The sequence below is a fragment of the Hemicordylus capensis genome, chromosome 5, assembly GCF_027244095.1.
Source record: "Hemicordylus capensis ecotype Gifberg chromosome 5, rHemCap1.1.pri, whole genome shotgun sequence".
NCBI classification, from domain to species: Eukaryota; Metazoa; Chordata; class Lepidosauria; order Squamata; family Cordylidae; genus Hemicordylus; species Hemicordylus capensis.
Genome location: NC_069661.1, coordinates 118632780 through 118656190, shown reverse-complemented (window position 1 = coordinate 118656190; position 23411 = coordinate 118632780). Strand labels below are relative to the sequence as shown.

General features: G+C 41.3%; 2 protein-coding genes across 18 annotated transcripts in view; both read right to left on the bottom strand.

The window, feature by feature from the left end:
• Positions 1-908: 908 nt before the first annotated feature.
• FGFBP2 (fibroblast growth factor binding protein 2) lies at positions 909-3661 on the bottom strand. The gene is made up of 2 exons (XM_053252007.1): positions 1718-3661; positions 909-1161 (listed from the first exon to the last, which is right to left on the bottom strand). The coding sequence occupies exon 1, from the start codon at positions 2391-2393 to the stop codon at positions 1728-1730; it is 666 nt and encodes a 221-aa protein (XP_053107982.1). The 5' UTR covers positions 2394-3661; the 3' UTR covers positions 909-1161; positions 1718-1727.
• A 294-nt stretch (positions 3662-3955) lies between these two features.
• Positions 3956-23411, bottom strand: part of PROM1 (prominin 1) — a 129879-nt gene continuing 110423 nt past the window's right edge. For 9 of the 17 annotated variants that reach the window (XM_053254110.1, XM_053254114.1, XM_053254116.1 and 6 more), the window contains 9 exons: positions 22954-23007; positions 20291-20371; positions 20119-20187; positions 19756-19848; positions 14267-14382; positions 12054-12077; positions 11506-11574; positions 9182-9221; positions 3956-6349 (listed from right to left, as the gene is read on the bottom strand). In XM_053254110.1, the coding sequence (XP_053110085.1) occupies positions 9203-9221; positions 11506-11574; positions 12054-12077; positions 14267-14382; positions 19756-19848; positions 20119-20187; positions 20291-20371; positions 22954-23007 (525 nt within the window). In that variant the 3' untranslated portion in view covers positions 3956-6349; positions 9182-9202. The other 8 variants (XM_053254119.1, XM_053254115.1, XM_053254123.1 and 5 more) reach the window with 6 other exon arrangements.

The following is a 23411-nucleotide window of genomic DNA, read 5'->3' as shown; positions in this document are numbered from 1 at the left end:
GAGCAGACATCAAAAATGTGTGAGCGCATGCATGCGTGCATGTTTTAGAGGGAACACTGCTGTGTACATACATACAACCTAATGCCTTTAGAGGGCTACAGTCTCATTGATTTCAGTGTGTTCAGACAGACAGGATCTTGGCCAAAAGGCCGAGAAGCAATTGATTACAATCTAAGTGTTAAGCATATGCCCAGTCAGATCGTTCAGATCCAAAATCTGTCCTTCCCTATGATAAGTAGCTTCTGCTCATGGAAGGGCTCATACTAGAGCACTGCATGAAAAACACAATACTAAATTCAAAAATGTTTTGCTACTTGAGCAACCTCCATCCAAGCAGAAGTATGGGAACTACTATTTTCATCCTAGCACTATTGCACAAACCCATTATTATGGCAAGTCTATTGTGGAACAGCACATATGGCTATCATCTTTCTGCCTAGGGCTCTTTAGCTCCAGCCTCACTGAAATGCTTAACTGCTTAAACTGGCTGGAGCATAGTTCATATTTTTAAAAGGAACGATGCTCATAGGGCTGTATTGTGTGTCCTCCCACATTATCTAGGACTTGCTTGACCTTCAAGGAGCAGGAAGAAGCCGCGAAGCAATGGCTCGGATCTCGGAAGAGGGTCGCTATTGACTTCAACAGAATTCTAATTCAAGTCATGTTTATATATTGCTTTGGGATGATCAGGAGAACCTGTGCTTGAGAAGCAATTTGATCAACTACCTTACGATTGTACTTTAAATTACGATTATTTTTGCAGCTTAATTCTTCTTTCTTCATTACAAGATTTACCTCTTTTTTCCAGTTCCATTAAAAGGTTATTCTGAAATGGGAATTGGACTTAGGATCCCCACAGCATATATAAAGAAACACAAATAGATGGCTTTGATTTTTTTTTTTTAATTAGCTGTAGAAACTGGAATAGTTATAGTGCCCATCTTCAGTTTTCAATGAGCACTTAATATGCCCACACAGTATAATTTAATACACAATGTGATCAAACTGGCACGTGCTGTATGCCATCTCTCTATTACAAACATATAAAAATTGATCTACTGTTACAAAAAAATTCAGGTGCACACAAAAAATGAAAATTGTATAGAAACTCAGCTGGGAAGGCCACACTTCTGGGATCTTCTCAACTGTAAGAATTTTGCCCTGCAAAAGAAGAAGTAACCAGTAATTCAGAAAGCTGCTGTATTTGACACATGGCATCTTCAGTCTAAACACTGCTAGGTCTTTAATTGCTTGCATTGGTATACTTCCTATGCCATTTGGCACAAGTAGAGCGAGCCTTTCCTCTAATAATGACAAAAGTGGCTTCATATGCACATACCAATAAATTCAGCTTGCATTCTATATGCATAGGTTTAAGCATCCACATGCTATTCCCTCCCCCCGCCCCCACACACATACTTCCATGTGCAGCTTAGTTGCTTTGTGCTGGAATGCTAGCCTTCTATTATGAGATCAACACTTGGTCTTAAATTTTGGACTGCTGTATGTCATTTCCAGCATCTACTAGTAAATCAGTGTGTCTTAGGCCACATAGACAGAATTTCAACATTCTCCGTAGTGTTGACACACACCCACTTTTAAAATTACAGTTCCATTATTTGTTTTTTGGTTTGTTTGACTCTTGGGAACAAATTATACTTCTGGAAAGTACTTCTAAACACACAAGGCTGCACCTTAGTTTAATAGACAAGTTTACCTTTTCCTCCTCAGCCTCTAAAGATGCTGATGATATAGGAACAGATGTTATGCAGCGACTCCCAGCAATGCTCCCGTGCCAATTTCATTGCTTCAGAATACCTTTCAGACCCTTGACCTTGTTGGGTTGGTTTTATAGGAGGTAGAGGAGATGGCTTGGTTTTTCCTGATTTTTTTAGATAGCTTTTCCCTGCTTGGCTCTCTTTAATCTGCTTTGCAGCAGCTAGCGGCTTTAAGACTGTCTTTGCGTGGTTGACATCTGCCTGTTGGATAGGATTTGGGTTTGGCTTGATGTTGGAAGCCACTTGCTTCATATGAGCTTCAGAAGGAGCTTTCTGACACATTGTGGGCTTCAGAACTAGATTTGAATGGCAGGCGTTGATCCGTTTCCTTAGTTCCAGAGCAATCTGATTCCAGTAAGTCCTTGGGTTGTTTTTAAAAGGGCGGCAAATGGATGGCTTTCCAGTATATTCACACCAGTACATCTTGCCTTGATTGCTGCATTCAATTCTTAGCCTCACTTCACCATTTCCACTCATATTCATTGTGCAGGCATCTTTAACTTTAGTCAGAAAATGTATCTCTTCGCTGTGGCTCCTTTTCTTTGGCTTTGGATTTTGTGCTAACCCTCCCATGAAACTGATAAAAAGGATGAAAAAGATTGTGGCCACCTTCATAGTGGAGCAGAGAGTTGGATCTCTTAGAACCACTCAGTTTGACGCAAGTGAGAGGATGCAGAACTGGGCTCCTTTAAAAGGTTGTTGGTGTACAAAGAAGTCTCTCTCCTCACTTTTGCAAGTTGGGTTATATGTGGTTTTCTCACCCAGCCCCCTTTTAAATAAACTCCCCTGGCGTAAGCATATGGCCATAATTTATAGCTCAAGGGAATGCCAAATAACCTGCGAACATTCAGGGAGGAAACAAGATCAGTCTTGCTACCCTAACACAGCACAGCAGTTGTATAACTGAAAGATATGCTCCTACCTAACATGCTCAAATCACACGGGATTTTTAACAGATGACATTTTCTATTTTCCAGTTGCCTTATAGTCACTTTCCATGTCAGGTCTTGTCTGATTAGACTGAAGAAGAACATTTGTCCAGATAGAGAGATGTTGTAAAAACAGATAGGTAATTTTTGCAAGGTTAGGATTTCCCTAATGGTTACTTTACATCTCAGCGTAAGTGCCAACTGGTTTGTGATTGCTTAGAATGGCCTTGGATTGGAAGATTATGCTGTGTGAGAAGGCAGCCCTTCTGCTTCCAAGGGAAAGGTATATTGGCCTCCATGTGGCATGAAAACTAGTTTTCAAGGGTCCGTTTCAGGGATGTGTGGAAGAGGAATACACCCAAGGGGAGAGAGGAAAGTAACACTCCTTGGGATCAAAGCCCACCATTGCCTGTCAAAGGACTGACTGATTGGCTAGTCTAAAGGAGCTGGGCTGTTGCTCAGAAGAGTGAATAATGGAGCATTCTCTCCATTCCCACAGATACTGATCTCCACCAACACCACTGCAGTGGCTGGTAAGTTTCTGCCTTCAGACTGTGAGGTCTGGGCAGCCATCTGACCCCAGCATTACCGTATTCTGAGAAGCAACTCCATCTTACCAGGATACCATATGAAGAGTGGGCAGTGCCAAGCAGTGTGGGTGAGGTGAACAGTGGGAGGTGATGTCCGCTATGCACTATGCTTGGCGGTCCTTCCCACTGATTTCAAAGTTTCCCCACCAGCATAGTGCAGTAGTCAGTGTTTTTCCATTCTATGCACAAGCTGATTTTTAAAACTTGGGAGTTTTAAAAGCAGCTTATAACATGGCACAGGCTGCCATTCTGGAAAGAGGAGCAAATCTCACAACATATACCACTACACAGATCCACAGAATGTGATCAGAGACTCAGGTCTCTCTCAAGTTGTCAAGCCACTATGAATATCTCCCATTCTTCCCATTTTCACATGAGAGCAAATATGGATGTTGTAGTATAACTGTGCTGAAAGATGAACTGGAAGTCACATTGATATGTAGAAAACTAACAAAAATAAAGTGCAAAAAATAAAGAAAGAAAGAATATCTCCCATTCTTTTCCTAGGAATATCCAGATTTAACAGTAGGCAAAAATCACATCAAGATGAATTGTAAAAATCCTTTCCCCAAATAAGTAGAGATCCATTTTACTTCTGGTCTGAACCAGAACTCTAACCCTGTGCGTGAGCTTTTTACATTTAAAAATGACACAGATATTAATCAAGTTTTCACTTTATTTAAATGATTTGAGGACATTATCAAATTAAAAATAAGAACTTATTAAAATCCTACAATTTTGAACATTATATATAATATATACATACACAAATTGAAGTATTCTACACATTTTCTAGTAGCAATAATTCATTTGCCCTGTCAGTGAAACATGCTATACCAATTTCCGTTCAGTCAGAGATGCTTCAGGTGTGGCATTTTCTCAACAGGTATGCTAAATACACTTTCACTGGATGAAGCATGACACACAAGCTCAATTCAGCCGAAGTGCACAGACTGGGCAACTGATGCGTAAACCTCATAGAATTAAGCAACCCTAAGATTATCTCAAATAATTCTTGCTAGAAACTCCAGTAAAGGAGTCCCATGTGAATGAAACCTATTAACAACTTCCGTGGCTGATATCCTAACAGTGTGTGCATTAGGAAGCTCTCTGGGGAGGCAAGAGGGGCCCGACACAACTCTCCCAGTCCGACTTGGCATGTGCTACTGCACAAGTGGGCAAAGCATCCCAGCTCTGCCCATACTCTAGAAGTGTTCTGCAAGAGAGGGTCAGTGTCGCATTTTGCAGCCAGAGCTGGGAAATTTCACCCACTGGCGCAACACAGCATGTGGCAGACTGGGAGAATTGTGTGCAGGCCCCTGTCACATCCCTGCAGAGACTCCTAACATGCATGCTATGTTAGTTATGTCATCAACCAGTGATCGTAAACACATTGCAAGGACTAATTCCCCAGTGCTGACTGTTGCCGAAAGATCAGAAAGCACTCCTACAAGATTGGCATCAAAACAGTGCCACCTATTAGTGCAAGATGCCCGTATTTCTTCACATTCATGTAGTTATGTATAGCCCCTCTGAAATTACAGGTCAGTAATACTAGAAACTTTCACACTCAAATTCAAGAACGGCTTTCACATACTTCTGAAATCTTAACACCTTGCATTTAGTTAGCAAAATACCACCTATTCCCTTTCCCCCCAAAACGCACTTAAATTAAAGTCTATCAAGAACTTGGCAGAGTGTGATAACTTGAGGCCTACATCACACTGTTGTCAAGTTGAGTAAACCAACCATGAAATGGGGTGGGATTGTGTAATGCCTCCATCTTATCGCCTCACTTTGCTGTAACATCGAATTGGGGGTAATGGGTTTCCATCCCTATGAATGTACATCCAATGCCTTGGCTCACCTACCCTGCACACTACCACATATATGTGGTGTATGATTGCATCTTGTGTGCTACTTTAATTCCCCCCATGGAAGAAGCACACGACATGTGATCAGTAGTGACAGCACACTCCATTGCACTGCACCACCACCACGCATGGTAGAACCCTGCAGTGGCACAGCAACACCCATGATATGCAGCAGGACATGAGAGTCATTGCTCTCTCTTCAAAATGGTGTGTGAATTAGGAATTATGCCTGTATGCTAGGCATGCATGTAAATATGTATGGACGTTTAATACATTTAGGCGTTATATCAAATATGGGGTTGCAAAACCAAAGCAGGCTGGTACATAAGACACCACACATTCAGAGTAAGCGATCTGTGACGACGTGAATAGGTCTTTCAACATCTCCTACCCGGCTATATTTCTGCAAGTTCCAAGGAGGAACGTTTGCTATTCCCTTCCCTTTGCACATTTGTCTACAACTTATAAAGCTAATTGCTTTCAGAAAAATATGTATTTTGGTTTTAATGATGCAGTACATTAAATAATAATTCAGAAAGAGGGCAGAATAACTTTTCAATTACATTAACTTTTCTGAAGACAACACAAGTTACTGCAGGTTTCCATACTTTTTACAGTCAAACGGGGCCATCTGACAGCACCAAAAACACACTGATCATGCTGAACAGGTCGCTTGTGAAGTATAACAAACAGTATTAAAAAATCTGCTGCAAGACAGCTGTAAAAAACACAGATACAAAAGTGGGTCTGTACACAAAATGTATTCTTCATGTAAACACAGATTTATATATACACAGTATTAACATCTCTGAACATTTTAACAAAAATTGAGTAATTCTGACTGATCAACATAATCTGAAACAGAAAAACAAAACCCGAAGAACCCAGTGAAAGCTAAATTAATATCATGACACTCCAGACTGAAAACAAGAATGCGAACCACTAATTCAAATGTTTAATGGTACTGGACAGTAAATAACTGATATCAGGTGGTCTAGTCACCATGAGCCTGCCTGGCATTTACTGGCATGAGGTTCAGTCGTTTTTTTATTCATTCAAAATTGATTTACTATACAGACCCCAAACAAGAGGGGTCAGGATTCATCATGTAAATACATAACTTGCCATGGATTGGAAATGTTTTCCCAGAGCATAATCTGAAGCATTCTTTCCAGAGGCTGCAAATGAAGTCAGAAGAGAAAATTCAGAGTTGTTTCCTAACTGCAGATGCCAAAAAAGACCAGAACAAGAAACTAATGTAATAACAGGTTGCCCAAAATTCAGAGTGTACTTCGACAATGGGTATATTAATATAATTTACAAGTTCTACTTAGAACTACACACATTTAAACTCACCATAAAAAACATTCCTGTGCAGATAATATATAATACAAAGTCACATAAAGGAATATATAAAAATGTCCTTGAGAAGAGAGCTGGTCTAGAGAGAAGAGCTGGTCTTGTGGAAGCAAGCATGACTTGTCCCCTTAACTAAGCAGGGTCTGCCCTGGTTGCATTTGAATGGGAGCCTTGATGTGTGAGCACTGTAAGATATTCCTCTTGTGGGATGGAGCCACTCTGGGAAGAGCAGAAGGTTCCAAGTTCCCTCCCTGGCTTCTCCAAGATAGGGCTGAGAGAGATTCCTGCCTGCAACCTTGGAGAAGCCACAGCCAGTCTGTGTAGACAATACTGAGCTGGATGAACCAATGGTCTGGAATATGGCAGCTTCCTATGTAGTCAAAGTAGGCTCACAGTGAGCCAAAATCCTTATGAAGACTGAATGCCTTTCCCCAAAACAATAAGAAGTCTTTTGAAGGTGTAAGAGAGTCCTTTTCAGTGGGTCATTTTGAACCCACTGAAACTGACCTGTTGGAAATGACCCACTGAAAAGGACTCTCGCACTTTGAAAAGACTTCTTATTGTTTGGGGGAAAGGCATTCGGTCTTCATAAAGATTTTGGCTCACTGTGAGCCTACTTTGACTATCAAGGGACATTTTTATATATTTCTTTATGTGATTTTGTATTATATTGTTGTCTGCATAGGAATGTTTTTATGGTATGATTTTAAATATGTGTAGTTCTATGTAGAACTTGTAAACTAAATTAATATACCCATTTTCAGGAACATTCTGAATTTTTGGCAGCCTATTATTACATTAGTTTCTTGTTCTGATCTTTTTTTGGCATTGACATTCTTTTTTGGATCAGCAATAAACCCTATTTTGTGTTTCAGTTTCTTAACAGCCACATTACAAGAGAAGCAAAATAATGGAAAGTGTCCTTCCTTGTCATGATGTGAAATTTCAGGGAAGTAGCTGTTAGGGATGTGCGAAACAATTTGGGTACAAATCGATTTGTACCCAAATCTAGCTGATTCATGTGATTAGGAGACAGAACAAATCACCCCTGTGGCCCATTGGCTAGATTAGGGTCCAAATCAAATCGTGTCTGATTTCAATCAGTTTGAGATTCTGATCCATCCTATTAATTTCCACAGATTCCCAGCTTTCATTTTTAAAAAGCTAGGTTCTAGCAATTGTAGAAGTGGAGTTACAGAGCAAAGTGTGTGGTCACTATTTTTCAAGTGTTTGGATTCTTTGGTGTATAATAACTTTTCCTCAATGAATCCCTATGAGGATTCATTACACACCTTTATTTCTTCTATTCATTTTGACTGTCTTTGGATAGTGCCTATAATCAACTGCCACGTGCCAACTACACGCCGCTCCCACCCGCAAGGCAGTGGGGTATTACTCAGTTTATGTTCTAGGAATTTTTTCAAGTGTTTAGAATCTTTGGTGTCTAATAACCTTTCCTCATAATGAATCCCTATGAGCAGGGCTGCTCAACTTCGGCCCTCCTTCAGATGTTGGCATACAATTCCCATAATCCCCGGCTATTGGCCACTGTGGCTGGGGATTATGGGATTTGTAGTTCAAAAACACCTGGGGGGCCTAAGTTGAGCAGGCCTGCCTATGAGGATTCATTACGCACAAAAGAGACTAAAATATCTCAAAAATTCCTAAAATATAAACTGAGTACACCAGTGGCTTGGAGGATAGTTGGCACATGGAATGCCATTAATTCCCCACTCCCACCCACAAAGCAGTGCGGTCAAAATGAACAGAAGAGATGAAGGTGTGTAATGAAGACACCAAAGAATCTAAACATGTCAAACATGCCTAAAAAATAAACTGAGTACCCCTGTGCGTGCGTGCGTGTGTGTATAGTTGCTACATGGCAGTTGGCACTGTCCAATAACATTAAAAATGAACAGAAGTAACGAAGGTGTGCAATTAATCCTCATAGGGACATTTTGCTCCATAACTTTGCTTCTACAAGGGCTAGAGCTTAGCTTTTTTTATTTTTATTTTTTAAAGAAAAACTTGGGGGCCGTGTTATGGTTGGGATAGGGCGACTTCAAATCTCCATTATTTCCTATGGCGGAAATATACAAAACCAATAAAAACTTTAAAAATGTCGTTAACAATCAACCAAGTGCCCCACTGCCTTGAGGTTTGGGTGGTAGGTGGCACCCATGGGGATTTACCCACCAACAAAATCTGATACACCTAGGACCTTTATAAGCAGTCCAAATCAATCCAAATCCAAATCAAATCAAATACAAATCCAATCTGGGGTGATTTGTGGGGTAGATTTGGACACAAAACAAATCCAGGATAGATTTGGGGGGTAGATTTAGACACAAAACAAATCACCCAAATTGAATTTGGGAGAAAATAGATTTGTGCACACCCCTAGTAGCTGTATCAGGGAGGTAGCTGCACATACTGTACAGCTACCTCCCTGAGTGTCTTGGGATTACAGGAAAATGGGGGGAGAGGACAGACTGCCAGACTCATGATAGGCAGACCTGATGTTAAGGTGCCAATTATGAGAACTAGTGTCTCTAAGTGGGGAGGGGGGCGCTATACTTTGCCAGCTATCCATCCTTAAGGCCAAACCTTTTTTTTTTTTTAAGCACCCAAAAATAAACCATGCAACTTACCTTTAATATCTCCAGTATGTACTACCACTGTTCTGCAGAGCTACAAGAAAGCATACAATCACATCTTTGGGGGGCATACTGTATCAATATGTATAGTCTGAAACACTGCTATAATACAAGATAGACACTGAATACAGAGCAAACATTAATGCAAAATAAAAATTAAAAAGCAAAAGAATTGCCTTTTTTTTTAAACAAACTGAATACGTTTTAGATACCACAAATTAAGTTTCTCTCTGAGAATTTGCAGGCAAGGAAACTTAAACAGCCCTCTTATTTGCTTATGAAGATTTAAATTTAAAGCATTATCTACAGGTGAAACTCGGAAAATTAGAATATTGTGCAAAAGTCCATTAATTTCAGTAATGCAAATTAAAAGGTGAAACTGATATATGAGACAGACGCATTACATGCAAAGCGAGATAAGTCAAGCCTTAATTTGTTATAATTGTGATGATCATGGCGTACAGCTCATGAAAACCCCAAATCCACAATCTCAGAAAATTAGAATATTACATGGAACCAAGAAGACAAGGATTGAAGAATAGAACAATATCGGACCTCTGAAAAGTATACAGTGTACTGTGCTTGATTGGCCAGCAAACTCGCCTGCCCTGACCCCATAGAGAATCTATGGGGCATTGCCAAGAGAAGGATGAGAGACATGAGACCAAACAATGCAGAACTGCTGAAGGCCGCTAATGAAGCATCCTGGTCTTCCATAATACCTCATCAGTGCCACAGGCTGATAGCATCCATGCCACGCCACATTGAGGCAGTAATTGCTGCAAAAGGGGCCCAAACCAAGTACTGAATACATATGCATGCTTATACTTTTCAGAGGTCCGATATTGTTCTATTCTTCAATCCTTGTCTTCTTGGTTCCATGTAATATTCTAATTTTCTGAGATTGTGGATTTGGGGTTTTCATGAGCTGTACGCCATGATCATCACAATTATAACAAATTAAGGCTTGACTTATCTTACTTTGCATGTAATGCATCTGTCTCATATATCAGTTTCACCTTTTAATTTGCATTACTGAAATTAATGGACTTTTGCACAATATTCTAATTTTCCGAGTTTCACCTTTATGTACTTTAACTGTTATCCCTAGGTTAGACATGAAGAGCAACCACCACGTAGTTTAGTTATCTCTCAGCATAACTAGCACATGCATTTAGAATCAGAAAATCTGATAGTAAATCTAGACCATGATTTAGTCTCTCATTTACTAGCAAAGGCACAAGACCCCTTAAAACCACTTAAAAGGAGTAGGAAGAAAATACTATATGAGCTGAAAACTGGGAAAGGGTAGGAGGACCATGCTAAGTACAAAGAGAAGGGAAGTGGCAAGGCTCTCGTACTCAGGAGCAGGGGAAAGCAATTCACACAATGTTTCAAACTCTGTCTCAGGTCTATTTTTTAAAAACCTTGTGTTAGGGAAGGAAAAAGTAAATGGAGCCACCTTTTCAGATACAACCATTTTCACTGTATTTTCGAAATTAGTGCTGTATTTGCTTATTTTGGAATGGCTACAGCATCATCTGTCCCTGGCAAGACAGGACCAGTCTTTTGAATGATAAGCAAGATTGATGATCTCTTCCATGATCTGAGTTTTATTTCAGGTACCTTGCAGTTTGCAGAACCTAACTTTGGCTGGCCTTATGCAGCCTATTTATATACAAGTATGCAACCTACCTCTATACTTTGAGGTAGGGGTGGGGAATTATACATTTTTGTAACATTTAGACTCATCTACTAACTCTAATCCACTTTAAGTCCAACTAAGGCTAGCATAAATTCTTTGAAATGTATTTTTCTTGTTGAACATCTCAATCCTCAAATAACTTGTAGCTTTTCTAACAGCTGCTTCCATCTCAGTTAGTCACATGAGTGATCCTATTCAAATCAGAAACTGTAGAACAAAATCACAACATTATGAAGCCAACTAGAAATGCACAAGAAAGTGGGGAGCAGTTCTGGATCTACCTAGTAGTATTCTCCAAAAATAGTCCTGAATATTTTATGCCTGCAGTTTCGAGCACATATCCTGCAAATGTCCAATTTCCTACACAGGAATGAAAACCTTACAAGTTTTGAGTACGCATGAGAGACTTAAAAACTGAGATATGTGCAATTCCATTGCAAATAACAAGATCTAATACTATATAGGGCATATTTTACGGAGGGAGAGTTAAGCAATGGTAAGTCATGCAAAAAGAAAAAAGTATTGAACTTAAATGGGGCAGAATGTGTTGAGTGGTTTAACACACAACAAATTAAGAGCACTTAAAAAGCAGGCAGTTTCAAACTTGGTTTACCTTGTCATAATTGGATTGTGTATACCATATAAATGCTCTTTATGATAACCATTATTACCATTTTCCAAACTGTAATAAAATAAAAATATACCAAGAAAGGACTGTGTTAATGATAAGATGCAACTCCATACACACCATGGTTACAAAGATGATGATAACTAAAATAAATAAGGCTAAAAATGTTATCAACTGCCTTTCCCAGAATGCTTTGCCTAAGGCAATTTACAAACACCAAAAAGTTCAGAATGTAATAAGAGAACTAAAACACCTCAATACTTAAAATAGTGTTAACTAGGGACATCCTTATTGGAGTCTGCAGAAAAACCAGGACTGTATTATGACATTTTCAGCAAATTAATTCTAGAGAACACTATTTCAATGTGCTCTGCATTCAACTATTTATAATACTTTTGCAGAGCAATATGCCATAGGCGTATTAACGAAATGTAATGCATTTCAAATAAGCTTACAAATATCTTTTAAGTTCAATTTTCAAAAACAAACCCCTCCCATTTAACATGCCATAATATCAGTTTTAAAAAGCTTACTTTTTCATGGGCATAGTTTCAACACTACAAAATATAAAAAAAGAATTGGTTATCTTCTGTGTTGATACATAATTGTGCGTGTGAATATTTGGCTTAGCAGTATTTTCCCTGGTTTTTTTACACAGCTATTCTAGTAACAGTAGAAAGTTAAAATGATCTACATAAAATGATTTAAAAAATAATAATAATCCAAAAAAGGCACTGGACAGACTTACAGAAAAATGGCCAACAACCACCAAAAGGTAAACTGAAGACAAGAGAAAAATAAGTAAAAACAGCTATCATAAAGTAAAATGCCAAGTCCCTGAGACAGAGGAACTGCAAGTGGAAGAAAAGAAGACTGGTTAGGAAGAGCAGGATCACTACTAAGACAAAAGCAAAGAGCTGCAGCAAGGAAAATTCAAAGCAGAACTAATACATATCAAGGTCATAGCTGTCACTAGGGTGATTCTATTGCATTAGGGAGTACTTTTCATACAGGTTATCCACTAAAGATTTCATGTGGCAATATCACTTACAGGGCATATCTACATGTTACCCTCCCACTGTCCAAGTTAGCTGTGACCACCACTATTTTCACTGCCCACCCTTCAGCTGCCCCAATCTTTAAAAGAGCAGTGATTTATTTATTTTGCACTATACATCAGTCAAAAAAGTGTTGTCTACCACACTTGTTTATAAACCACTATGTCCCTGACATAATCTTATGGTGAAACACACTACGGTGTATAATGGTGTGGTTTGGACAATACCACCCCCATGCATGCGATTAGAAGGGGATGCACTGAGAGCATGCCCATGGGAACGTCCCAATACCTCCCAGCATATTCCTTTTATTGCATGGGGGGGGGGTGCTGCTCATCCAAATATTTGGATGAACAAGTATTTGGAGAGCATGGAAAAGCCATTCTAATGAATACTGCCCCCCACCCCACTGTGATAAGGGGATGTCCTAGAAAAGTGCTAGGATTCCCGTCCCAATGGACTCTCTCTCTGCGCATCCCCTTCCTAATCACATAGGTGGAGTAGATATCATCTGAACTGACAATAGTAGCTCCTCATAATTAAGTTCTCACTGAAGAACTCAAGATCCCTTTGAACTTTCTTCCCCAAAGCCTTAGTGATAAATGTAGACACTTATAATTAGCTTGTTTTCTCTGCTTCTTGCAGCCCAAAGAGACTGGGGGTGGGGGGGAGGAGGATGGAAGATTGAAAGACATAGGATATATGAGGGAGAGAGAGAGAAAATCACTGCCACTTTCCCTGCCAACTGCCCAAGTGTGCGGCCCCCTGACACTAGCCCTGCATAGGAGCATCCTTGTTCCCATCTGTGGAATACAAGAGCCTGCTATACTACAGACTTGACCTAGTTCAACAGTTGTCCCTTTCCAGAGAACTCAGGGAACTGCAGTACTGGGCGGGAGAGAGGGATCTCTTGGAGATTTCTCAGTACCTTCACCAAATGACATTTCCTCAAATTCTTTTGGGGTGGGGGAGAAGGGAAGTCATGAACGGTAACACTCCATATAATGTTATATATAGATCTATTCCTGCGGGCCAGACTACGTTTCATCCCTTTTTGCCCATGTCTCTCCCACTCTACTTCCCTGCCTCCATTTCCCCTGTGATCTGATCAACTATTGGAATTTAGATAGCAAGTTCCTTGCAGAAGTGACTGATCACTTTTAACCTGTGAAACACTGTAAAATGCTATGAATGTAGATAACACTGTAGAAACAAGCAGCTCCATGCCAGATGTTCTACCAGGACCCATCTATGGACCACATTAGAGAAGACTAAATCACATTGCTTGTCCTTGCATGCTCCTCTCCCTTTCTCTTTCTCGTGGATAAATAGCAGTTGCAGGGGGTGACAATCATGACTGAGACAGCAGCATGATGGGAGATTAACTCCTTCCCATGCTGTGATCCAGAGTGGTTTTCCCATGGCTACTATTCACACACACACACACACACACACACACACACACACACACACACACACACACTCACTCTAACATGCAAGGCAAAGGACATGGTCAAAATCATATCTAGTTTGGCCCTGAGACATCCCTATTTGCACTACTACAAAATCTGCATTGTTTCCTCAAAGATATGGTACCGCTTATCTCAAAGATGCTTTAAACAGAGCTCATATGACATGCTTTGTTGCATTTCCATCGTTTTCTGATTTAACATTGTCTGTGTACTTACTCATCATACACATCTTCAGTATCCATCCTACGGTAGAATTTGGCTAGTTTTACTGCACAAATGATAGCAGGGATTAGAAAGACCGAACAGCCTCCCAAACCAAACCAGAAGGCATTCTAGGCAAGACAAGAAACAGCAATATAAGTTGAGGCATTCAGCAACAAACAAATATTTATATACCACTTTTCAATAAAAAGTTTCCAAAGTGGTTTACATAGAGAAATGAATGAATGAATAAAGGCTCCCTGCCCCCAAATGGCTTATGATCTAAAAAGAAACAGAAGACAGACACCAGCAACAGTCACTGGAGGTCCTGTGCTGGGGGTGGATAGAGCCAATTACTCTCTCCCTGCTAAATAAGGAGAACCGCCACATTTAAAAGGTGCCTCTTTGTCCAGTTAGCAGGGACAGTGTGCCTGCAGTGTTCCGTATTCTTTCAATACATTCTCATCCACCCTTCCTCCAAGCAGCTCATGACAGGCTACATAGTTCATTCCTTTCATTTTCCCCTCACAACCACCCTGTGAGGTGGGTTAGACTAAGAGGTAGTGACTGGCCCAAGGATACTCAAGTAATCTTTGCAACAGAGCAGAAGTTTGAACGTTGGACTGCCTGGTCCAAGTCCAGCACTCCAGCCGCCACACTGGGTCTCCATTATCCTGTCCTCCTCACATATTCTGTAAGCTGTCAGTGGCAGCTTTGAGAAATGCAGCAAAACAGGAGACAGCACAGATGTAATGCTGGATCCTTCTTAGTGGTGGTGAAGAAATTGGGAGCCAAACTTGGGAATGTTCACTTTCTCCACAAAGCTCCTTGCGCCCCTTGAATCCCCCCTCCCACCTTAACCACAATTTGCTGGCATCAATATCCAAGCTCTGAAACACACTTTAAACTGTGGTTTTAGATCCCAGTTAAACAGAAACCTCAACCACAGTTTAACATTTCAGATCTAAGTCAGCCGGGAAACTCTAGGCCATATCCCAAGTAGTACCTGTGGACAAAATGAAATTCCTGCCCCTCTCCTCCGTACAATAGCCCCATGTCTCCGAGAAAGCCATCCTGAAGTTTGGGGTACCCTCAGGAATGGGCTGAGACATGGGGAAGGGCAACTGCCTCCAAGTGGGCACAGGAACTTTGTGCAGAGGTCCCCCAACCCAGGCTCCTCCTTGCATTTCCAGGCAAGCAGCCACTGTAGCAGGTTCATCAAGCCCCGCTGGGCTGCCAGGCAGGGCTGGGTGGGCTGCATTCAGCATGGTGGGTCTCATTATCCAGGTCTCCTAAATACTGAGAGGGGTTATGCACTGGGTTGTAGCTGGAGGCATCTTGATGCTATCACAAGCCCTATACTGGCAAGTTCTCAGAATTTTTAGGGAAAGTAAATAAACTGGGGAACCACCTCACTCTTTGTAAGGCAATTGCTCAAACCAAAACACAGTCTCAAGCCAAGCTAAACTCCGTGGGAGCGTGCCGTCAGTCTGGCTGTGCACTGGACAGAAGCATCTGAAAACGTGGGCAGCTACTTAAAAAAAAACAGTCACTCAATTGCATTGCTTCATCCAACCAGCCACAAGCAAACCACAAGGTATGCATGTGTCTCAGGAGATTAATATTGTGGCCAGGCTTTCCTTCTGCCATTCTGTTTAACAGAAGCAGCCTTATCCCTTGCCTGGAAATGGAGTCGTTCCACGGTACCTGAGTGGCATTTTCTGGGTCAGTAAATGCCATTTATACAAGAAAGAATCAAGTCAGTGATTACACAGATCAGGCCAATTAGCTTTGCCTGTTAAAAAAGTGGTTTCACATTTTGGTTTCAGTAAGTCTGGACTTGTTTATCCAGCTGTACTTTAAAAATTCAGGTCCCTTCCAGCTTAAGCAGCAGAGCACAAAACGTATTCCTGGGCCTTTTAGCTACCTCCAGTTCAGTCTGCCTTGCTTGCTGAATAGTGTGACTCAGTATTACTTAATCCTCCAGGAGCCCTAGTATCAAATTTGGGCAATACAGGAGGGGTTTACCATTGCCTCCGCCCGTGCAGGATGAGATGATGCCGTTCAGCATCTTCCTATATCGCTGCTGCTCAATATAGTTCCAGCGGGGATTCGAACTGGCAACCTTCTGCTTGTTAGTCAAGCATAAATGGATGAAATTAGGATGAAATTGACTACTGACTTTAGGGTTATTTTATTGCATTTCATCCATTTTGGGTCTTACACTGCTAACATGGTGGGATGGCTTGCTTCTTTTGTCCTCCTGGAGCTATTTTGCTCAAATGAACTGCCTGATCCCTTCTATAAGCAGCATCACAATGGTGTTCGCATAAGCGTATTAGGTGCAGTTTTTAACTTTTTAATGCTTGACTAACAAGCAGAAGGTTGCCAGTTCGAATCCCCGCTGGAACTATATTGAGCAGCAGCGATATAGGAAGATGCTGAAAGGCATAATCTCAGACTGTGCAGGAGGAGGCAATGGTAAACCCCTCCTGTAGTCTACCAAAGACAACCACAGGGGTCTGTGGGCACCAGGAGTCAAAATCAACTTGACGGCACACTTTACATTACTGGGTTGATTCCCAGATTAGTTTTATTTATAAAATTTTATCTTACCTCAGTGTTTGAGGCAGCTTACAAAAATTAGCAATAATGATAAAGAATAACTGAGGTGAGGTGAGTTTAACAGGTTTTTAAGATTCTTTTTGTATCCCACCCCCCACGCAAATATACCATTTCTATGCTTCTCAGGGCACTTAGAAAAGGTACATGTTGCCATCACAACACAAAAGGCATCAGTGAACAATCTCACTGTCCAGAAATAAACCCAGATTAGTGTTCTAGATTTATTTCTGGAGCAGAAGTTCTTAATGGATTTTTGAAATATAAATTCCTCTATTGGCTTCAATGGAAAGTCTCTCACATCAAACCAAATAACTCTGAACTATGGGCAGGATCCAAACTAAGCTAGTCATGACTAGGTCTCACTGAATTAATAGGACTTAAGTTAATCATGGCTAACTTCTCTCATTTATTTCAATAGTGCTTAGTCATGATTAGGGATGTGCATGAATCAATTTTTCATTTTGATTTGTACTGGAATCAAATGACCCCTGATTTGTGTTGGGTCTGAATCTGACCCACCCTGTCACCCCAGATTCGGTTTGTACCTGAATTTTCCAAATCCAAATTGATTCAGGGCAAAAAGGGGGTCCCGGGGGCAAAGAGTGGGGTGGGTGGTAGCTACCACCCGAATTTCAAGTAAATTGGGCAAAGGGGTGATTTTTAAAGAATTTTTGATGATGCCATGTCTTTGGGGCAGATTCAGGGCAGAAAAGGGGTTTTGGGAGCATAAGAGTGGGTCAGGTGGTAGTGCCCCAATGGGTGCCCGCTACTATCCAGATTTCAAATACATTGGTGAAAGGGGTGATTTTAAAAGAATTTCTGAAGTTTGCGCATCTTTAAGCTTTTTCCCATAGGGAATAATGGGGATTTCAGCAGCCCCATTACTCCACTTTGGGGGCACCAGGGTGGCCCAGAGCGAGTGGTATACACATAGGGTGCCAACCACCCCAAACCCACAAGCCCATGGGGCACTTGGTTTTGTTGTTTCTGAGGTGTTCTGAGAGTGAATTCAATGTTTGTCATTGTCCAATTGCTTTGAAATTTGGGTGGTAGCTTCCACCCATTGGGCCCTACCACCCAATCCACTTTGGCCAAAAAATGGAGATATGAATCTCCGAAATTTTTGGGTCCGAATCTGGGGTGATTTGTTTTGTACCCGAATCTGGGCAAATGAGGACAGGAGTGATTTGTTTTGTCTACAGATCTCCTGAATCGGCCAGATTATAGTACAAATAGCTTTGTACCCGAATCGTTTCACACATCCCTAGTCATGACTAACTTAATCTGTGCCATGTATTCAAACTAGGCCAGAAAAAGAAAAGGTAAATGGAATTCAAGAGAAGAAAGTGCAGAGTGATGTACACTGGCGGCAAAAATGCAATCTCAACTGTTAATGTTTCTGTAATAAAGTTCATTTCTCTCTCAACTGGTTGTGATCATCTAGAAAAACTAACCTGGAGTTATGGCGACATATGGATGATAACATACATACATTCAGGGTCAAAGTAGACGACATTTTAAGTGTGTGGGGGGTGGGTGGGGTGTAAGTAAAGCAGCAGCCACAGGGAGTCCCAACCTCCAACCAGGACGATGACACATGAGGAAGAAAGGGCTAAGCTTTACCTACTCCTGCTGTGGCCCCAATTAACACGGCTTCCCCAAAATCTGTAATTTGCTATGGGAGGAAAGCTGCCATTGGCACCAGTGATCGGAGAGCTGGTCTTGTGGTAAAGTTAAGAGTGGGCTGTCAAGTCTGTGTCAACTCCTGGCGACCACAGACCACAGGAGGAGTTTACCATTGCTTCCTCCTGCATAGTATGAGATTATGCCTTTCAGAATCTTCCTATATCACTGCTGCCCGATATAGGTGTTTCCCATAGTCTGGGGAACAAAGCAGTGGGGATTCGAACTGGCAAGCTCTGGCTTGCTAGTCAAGTCACCTCCCCCTGTGCCATTAGGTGGCTCTGGTCCATGAATTGTCCCCTAAGCAGAGTCTAGTCTGCTTTGCATTTGAATGGGTGACTACATGTGAGTACTATAAGATATTCTTTTTAGGGGATGGGGCTGCTCTGGGAAGAGCACCTGCATGCTTGCATGCAGAAGGCTTCAAGTTCCCTCCCTGGCATCACCAGATAGGACTGAGAAAGACTCCTGCCTGCAACCTTGGAGAAGCCATTGCCAGTCTGTGTAGACAATACTGATCTAGATGGACCAATGGTCTGATTTGGTATATGGCAACTTCCTATGTTCCTATGCAGGGGGAAAGCAGTTTCCCTCGTGCCTCATTTGTAAGCATTCTAGAACTGTTGAAGAATAGAACTCTGGATTAGATGGGCCCTGGTCTGATCCAGCAGGGCTCCTGGTATGTGCTTTTGTGACATCACCCAAACCTGAGCTTCTGCTTGTCTTTTTGTGGCAGTTTGACAACAGCATAAAATTGGTCTGTATAGCAGTTATAATTCACAAAGGAACCTACAACTGGAAGTCTGGTGACAACATGGCCAAACAGCAATTTTCCCACCATGTCCAAACCAGAAAACATCAACCAACATTGGTATGACATTGAGTAGCATTTCTAAAGTATGGGCTGTTTCAAGATTACTTTCCCAGATACATGGTTTTTAAGTTATTGAACAGCATGTGAACTGCCACATTTGGGAAGCTGCTCTGTAGTTCACAATTACATTTCATGGTCACTCAACGTCTCCCCTATGTTCAATTTAAAACTGTCATCAGGGCAAAACCGGTCCTCTAATGCTCTCTAAAGTACCATTCACATTGACAGCAAATAAAATATCGGTCTTCCCTGCCCCCCACCACCAATACACCTTTCCCCACTACCGCACAACTAGGTTTGCAAGAATGCAAAGTATTCTTACCAAAGAATCTGTCACATAGCTGCATAAAAATATATCTACAGCTGTATCTACCACATTGGCAATAGGCTTACATGTTGCCACTTCCATGGTAATCTACAAAAGATCAGAAACAAGACTGTATTGAATATCTGATGAAAGTTCCCAATAAAAAGCCTTTTATGCTAATGTAAGATAGAACATTTTGTTACTATCAAATCTGATAATCATATTAGAAAAGAAAATTAAAGCTATATTTTAATGTTGCGGTGGTTTTGCTTTGTAAAGCTTTGTATACAGTACATACATTGATGGCACAATACTAAGTATTTATATTTAACGTTTGAGTTCTTCAGACTGCTATAGTGTCGGGGAGAGGAGTCTTACCGATTCCTTGACCCATTCAGCATACTGCTCAAAGTAACCAATTATTGTATCCATGTACTTTTTTGTTTCCTTTGTAGAGAAGAGAAAAGAATGCATGTATTAACACTTGAGAATTCTGTGCACATTACACTGTAAGCAAACAAAAAACCTTTTAAATAAGGAAGTGGTTTACCTGGACAATAACCAATGATGCATTATTGTTTATAAGAAGTTGAGCAGCATCGACAGCACTTATCACATTTTTCACTTTTCCCTGGAAGAAGAAGGAGGGGTTGGGGGTAGACAAGTATGCATTTAAGCCAACCCAGTCTTCCAATTATTGCAACGTTAAAAAGAAAGAGAAAAGAAAAAGACTTCTTTAGGCAAAACAGACACATAAACCAGCACTTAGGATGGATTCATGTTCATTACTTGATGTCGCCACTGGTTGATTCACCACTTAGTGAGTGGCAAATTGGAAGAAGCACAATCAGACCCTCCTGCCATATTTTTCATTCGGTTGTAAGTAGCAGCTGCTGGGAAGCCAGAGGACAGCATGAGGGGTGAAAATTAAAGTCTCTCCAGCAGCGCTGCAGCCCTGATCCAAATCCTACCCTGAACAACACTTGAATCAAAGAAAAATATGTAAAGAAAGCCAGTCACAGAGATCTCATTACACGTAGTTTGGCCCGAAGTCATAGGCAAATGGGCAAATGGTTGCCCTAAGAACATACTGGCAGACATCCTGACTAATAAAGTGCACATGTAAGGCGGCTCTAAAGGGAAGTAGTGGGCAAGACTGGACATGTATTGCTGAGGGTCAACAATGTGTTGCTGGAGTACGAGCAGCACTTGGAAGCCTGAGCTCGCTGGTGCAAATTGTGCATGCATAGGCCGACTAGGGAGTTGGGTGTGGGCTCCCAGCACATCCCTGCAGAGCCTCCTTACATGCATGCATCATTAGTCAGGATGCAAGCCACTGTATGAGGAGAGACAAAAGCTCCATCTGCGGTAGTTGCTCCATTATGGCTGTTTCTCGCCATTCTCGTTTGCTGTCGAAACCATAATCATTCATACAGCGGCAAGCTTCAGTGGATTCACACATTGCATTTTTAGCTGTAAACTTAAAAACCAAAGGCAGAGGCCCAGTTTTCAGTGGAGTGATTAACTTTAACCACTTCAGATTGGAAATGGGAACTAATGAATACTTATCTGTATTAAGAAATCCGCTCTATTTAGACATCTAACATATGAGGTATAAGGCTAGGCTAAAACACTTCCCTTTGACATCTAGTTTTCTACCAGGAAGGGTTGGTTTTCCCAGTATGAAAGAGAAAGTCCTGTTCAAGTTTTGTTTTTAAGTGGTACAACTCACATACAGCTTTATCACTTCCATGAGAATTTGTTGCATTCAGGTCCAATGCATCTTGCAAACGCTTGGATCATACACCTGTTGGGGAGCCATAGCACAGACCATTCCAAGTCTTTCCCCCGAAAGGGACAGATTTTTCATAAACTATTCTATGTGTCTCTCCTTCTCTGGGCTCTTTCTTGTGTATTTAGATTGGTCCAGGATATGAATTAGAGAGATATTTAGTATTGATGGGCAAAAATGTATTTAAAAAGCTGACTGGGCAAACCAGAGCAAATCTAGGCAAAACAAGATGAAATAGTTTTCTGTTCCTTATCACTGTTGTGAGAGTAGATAAAACCGAATCAGGGAGATCTGCTGCTAGAGAGACATTTGGCAACCAAGTGGTTCTCCTCTTAAGCCAGCAGAGCACGAAGGCCATGGATCTCACAACTGTGCCTCTAGGACAGGGGTGCCCAACCAGTGGTACTCCAGATGTTGCTGAACTAGAACTTCCATCAACTCCAGCCACAATAAATTGTAGCTGGGGGTGATGGTAACTGCAGTTTAGCAACATCTGGAGTGCCACAGGTTGGGAATCCTGCTCTAGGATATCCTTATCAAGTCTGGAAGACTGGCTAATACTATACAGGAAAAGGGAATGCCAAAGGGTTTGGGAACAACTGCCCTAGAAGGAAATATTCCTCTTCTAAAAGGTAAAGTGTGCCGTTGAGTCGGTGTCAACTCCTGGCATTGAGCCCTGTGGTTGTCTTTGGAAGAATACAGGAGGGGTTTACCATTGCCTCCTCCTGCACAGTATGAGATGAATGCTTTCAGCATCTTCCTATAGCGCTGCTGCCCGATATAGGTGTTTCCCATAGTCTGTGAAACATACCAGTGGGGATTTGAACCGGCAACCTCTGGCTTGCTAATCTAGTCATTTCCCCATTGTGCCATTCGGTGGCACAGCGGGAAAATGCTTAACAAGCAGAAGGTTGCCAGTTCAAATCCCCACTGGCACCTATATGGGGCAGCAGCGATATAGGAAGATGCTGAAAGGCATCATCTCGTACTGCGCGGGAGATGGCAATGGGAAACCCCTCCTGTGTTCTACCAAAGACAACCACAGGGCTCTGCGGATGGCAGGAGTGGACTTGACGGCACACTTTATTCCTCTTCTAGTTAATGATTAACACGGTTTGGATGGCGCCCATAAGGTCTGAAACAGCTCTCGGTCCTCAGTGCTATTTTAATTGTCTCTTTGCTAAAGCTAGTGAACAATGAAAAGACCCCCCCCATCTCTCTCTATATATACATATCTCTATCTGATATTCCTTCATCTATTCACAATGATTTTAATTAGACCCTAGAAAGTTTTGTGCAGTCACAACTATTTGCTAGAGCAACATGAACACAGAATGCTGCCCAACATATGAGGGTGAGGGAAACACACCTTACAAGCATGATTTATATCTGGGGGCTGGGGGAGAGTGTCAGGAACTTACTGTAAGTTCTGATGATGTCTTTTGCAGTAGCCTTATGCTCTGGTTTAGAGTGCTCTGGTTAAAAAAGAAAGAAAAAACGCACATCATCTGCCCATAACATACCCAAACAAACACATTTTGATCCAATAACTGGTTCAGCCATACTCCCTGGGTGTTAGTCTAATAAAGGTAAAGGTAAATGTACTCTAACCAAGAGCAAGAGATTCTGTGATGTAAAGCTATATTCCAAATATAGTATATATAAATGTTTAAATGTATTATGCATAGGTGCATAAATGTATGAAGTCTACTTGGTAGCTTCCCAGACTTTCAGTGCGGCAATTTTACGCTACACTGAAGTCAAATCAGTGGAAAATGTAAGTGCTTAAAAATAGAGAAACCACTCATCTTACCCACTCCCCTTAATAGATTGCGCTGTTCTAGCTAGTCTTGAAATTGCACTGAACGGCAGCATGGAG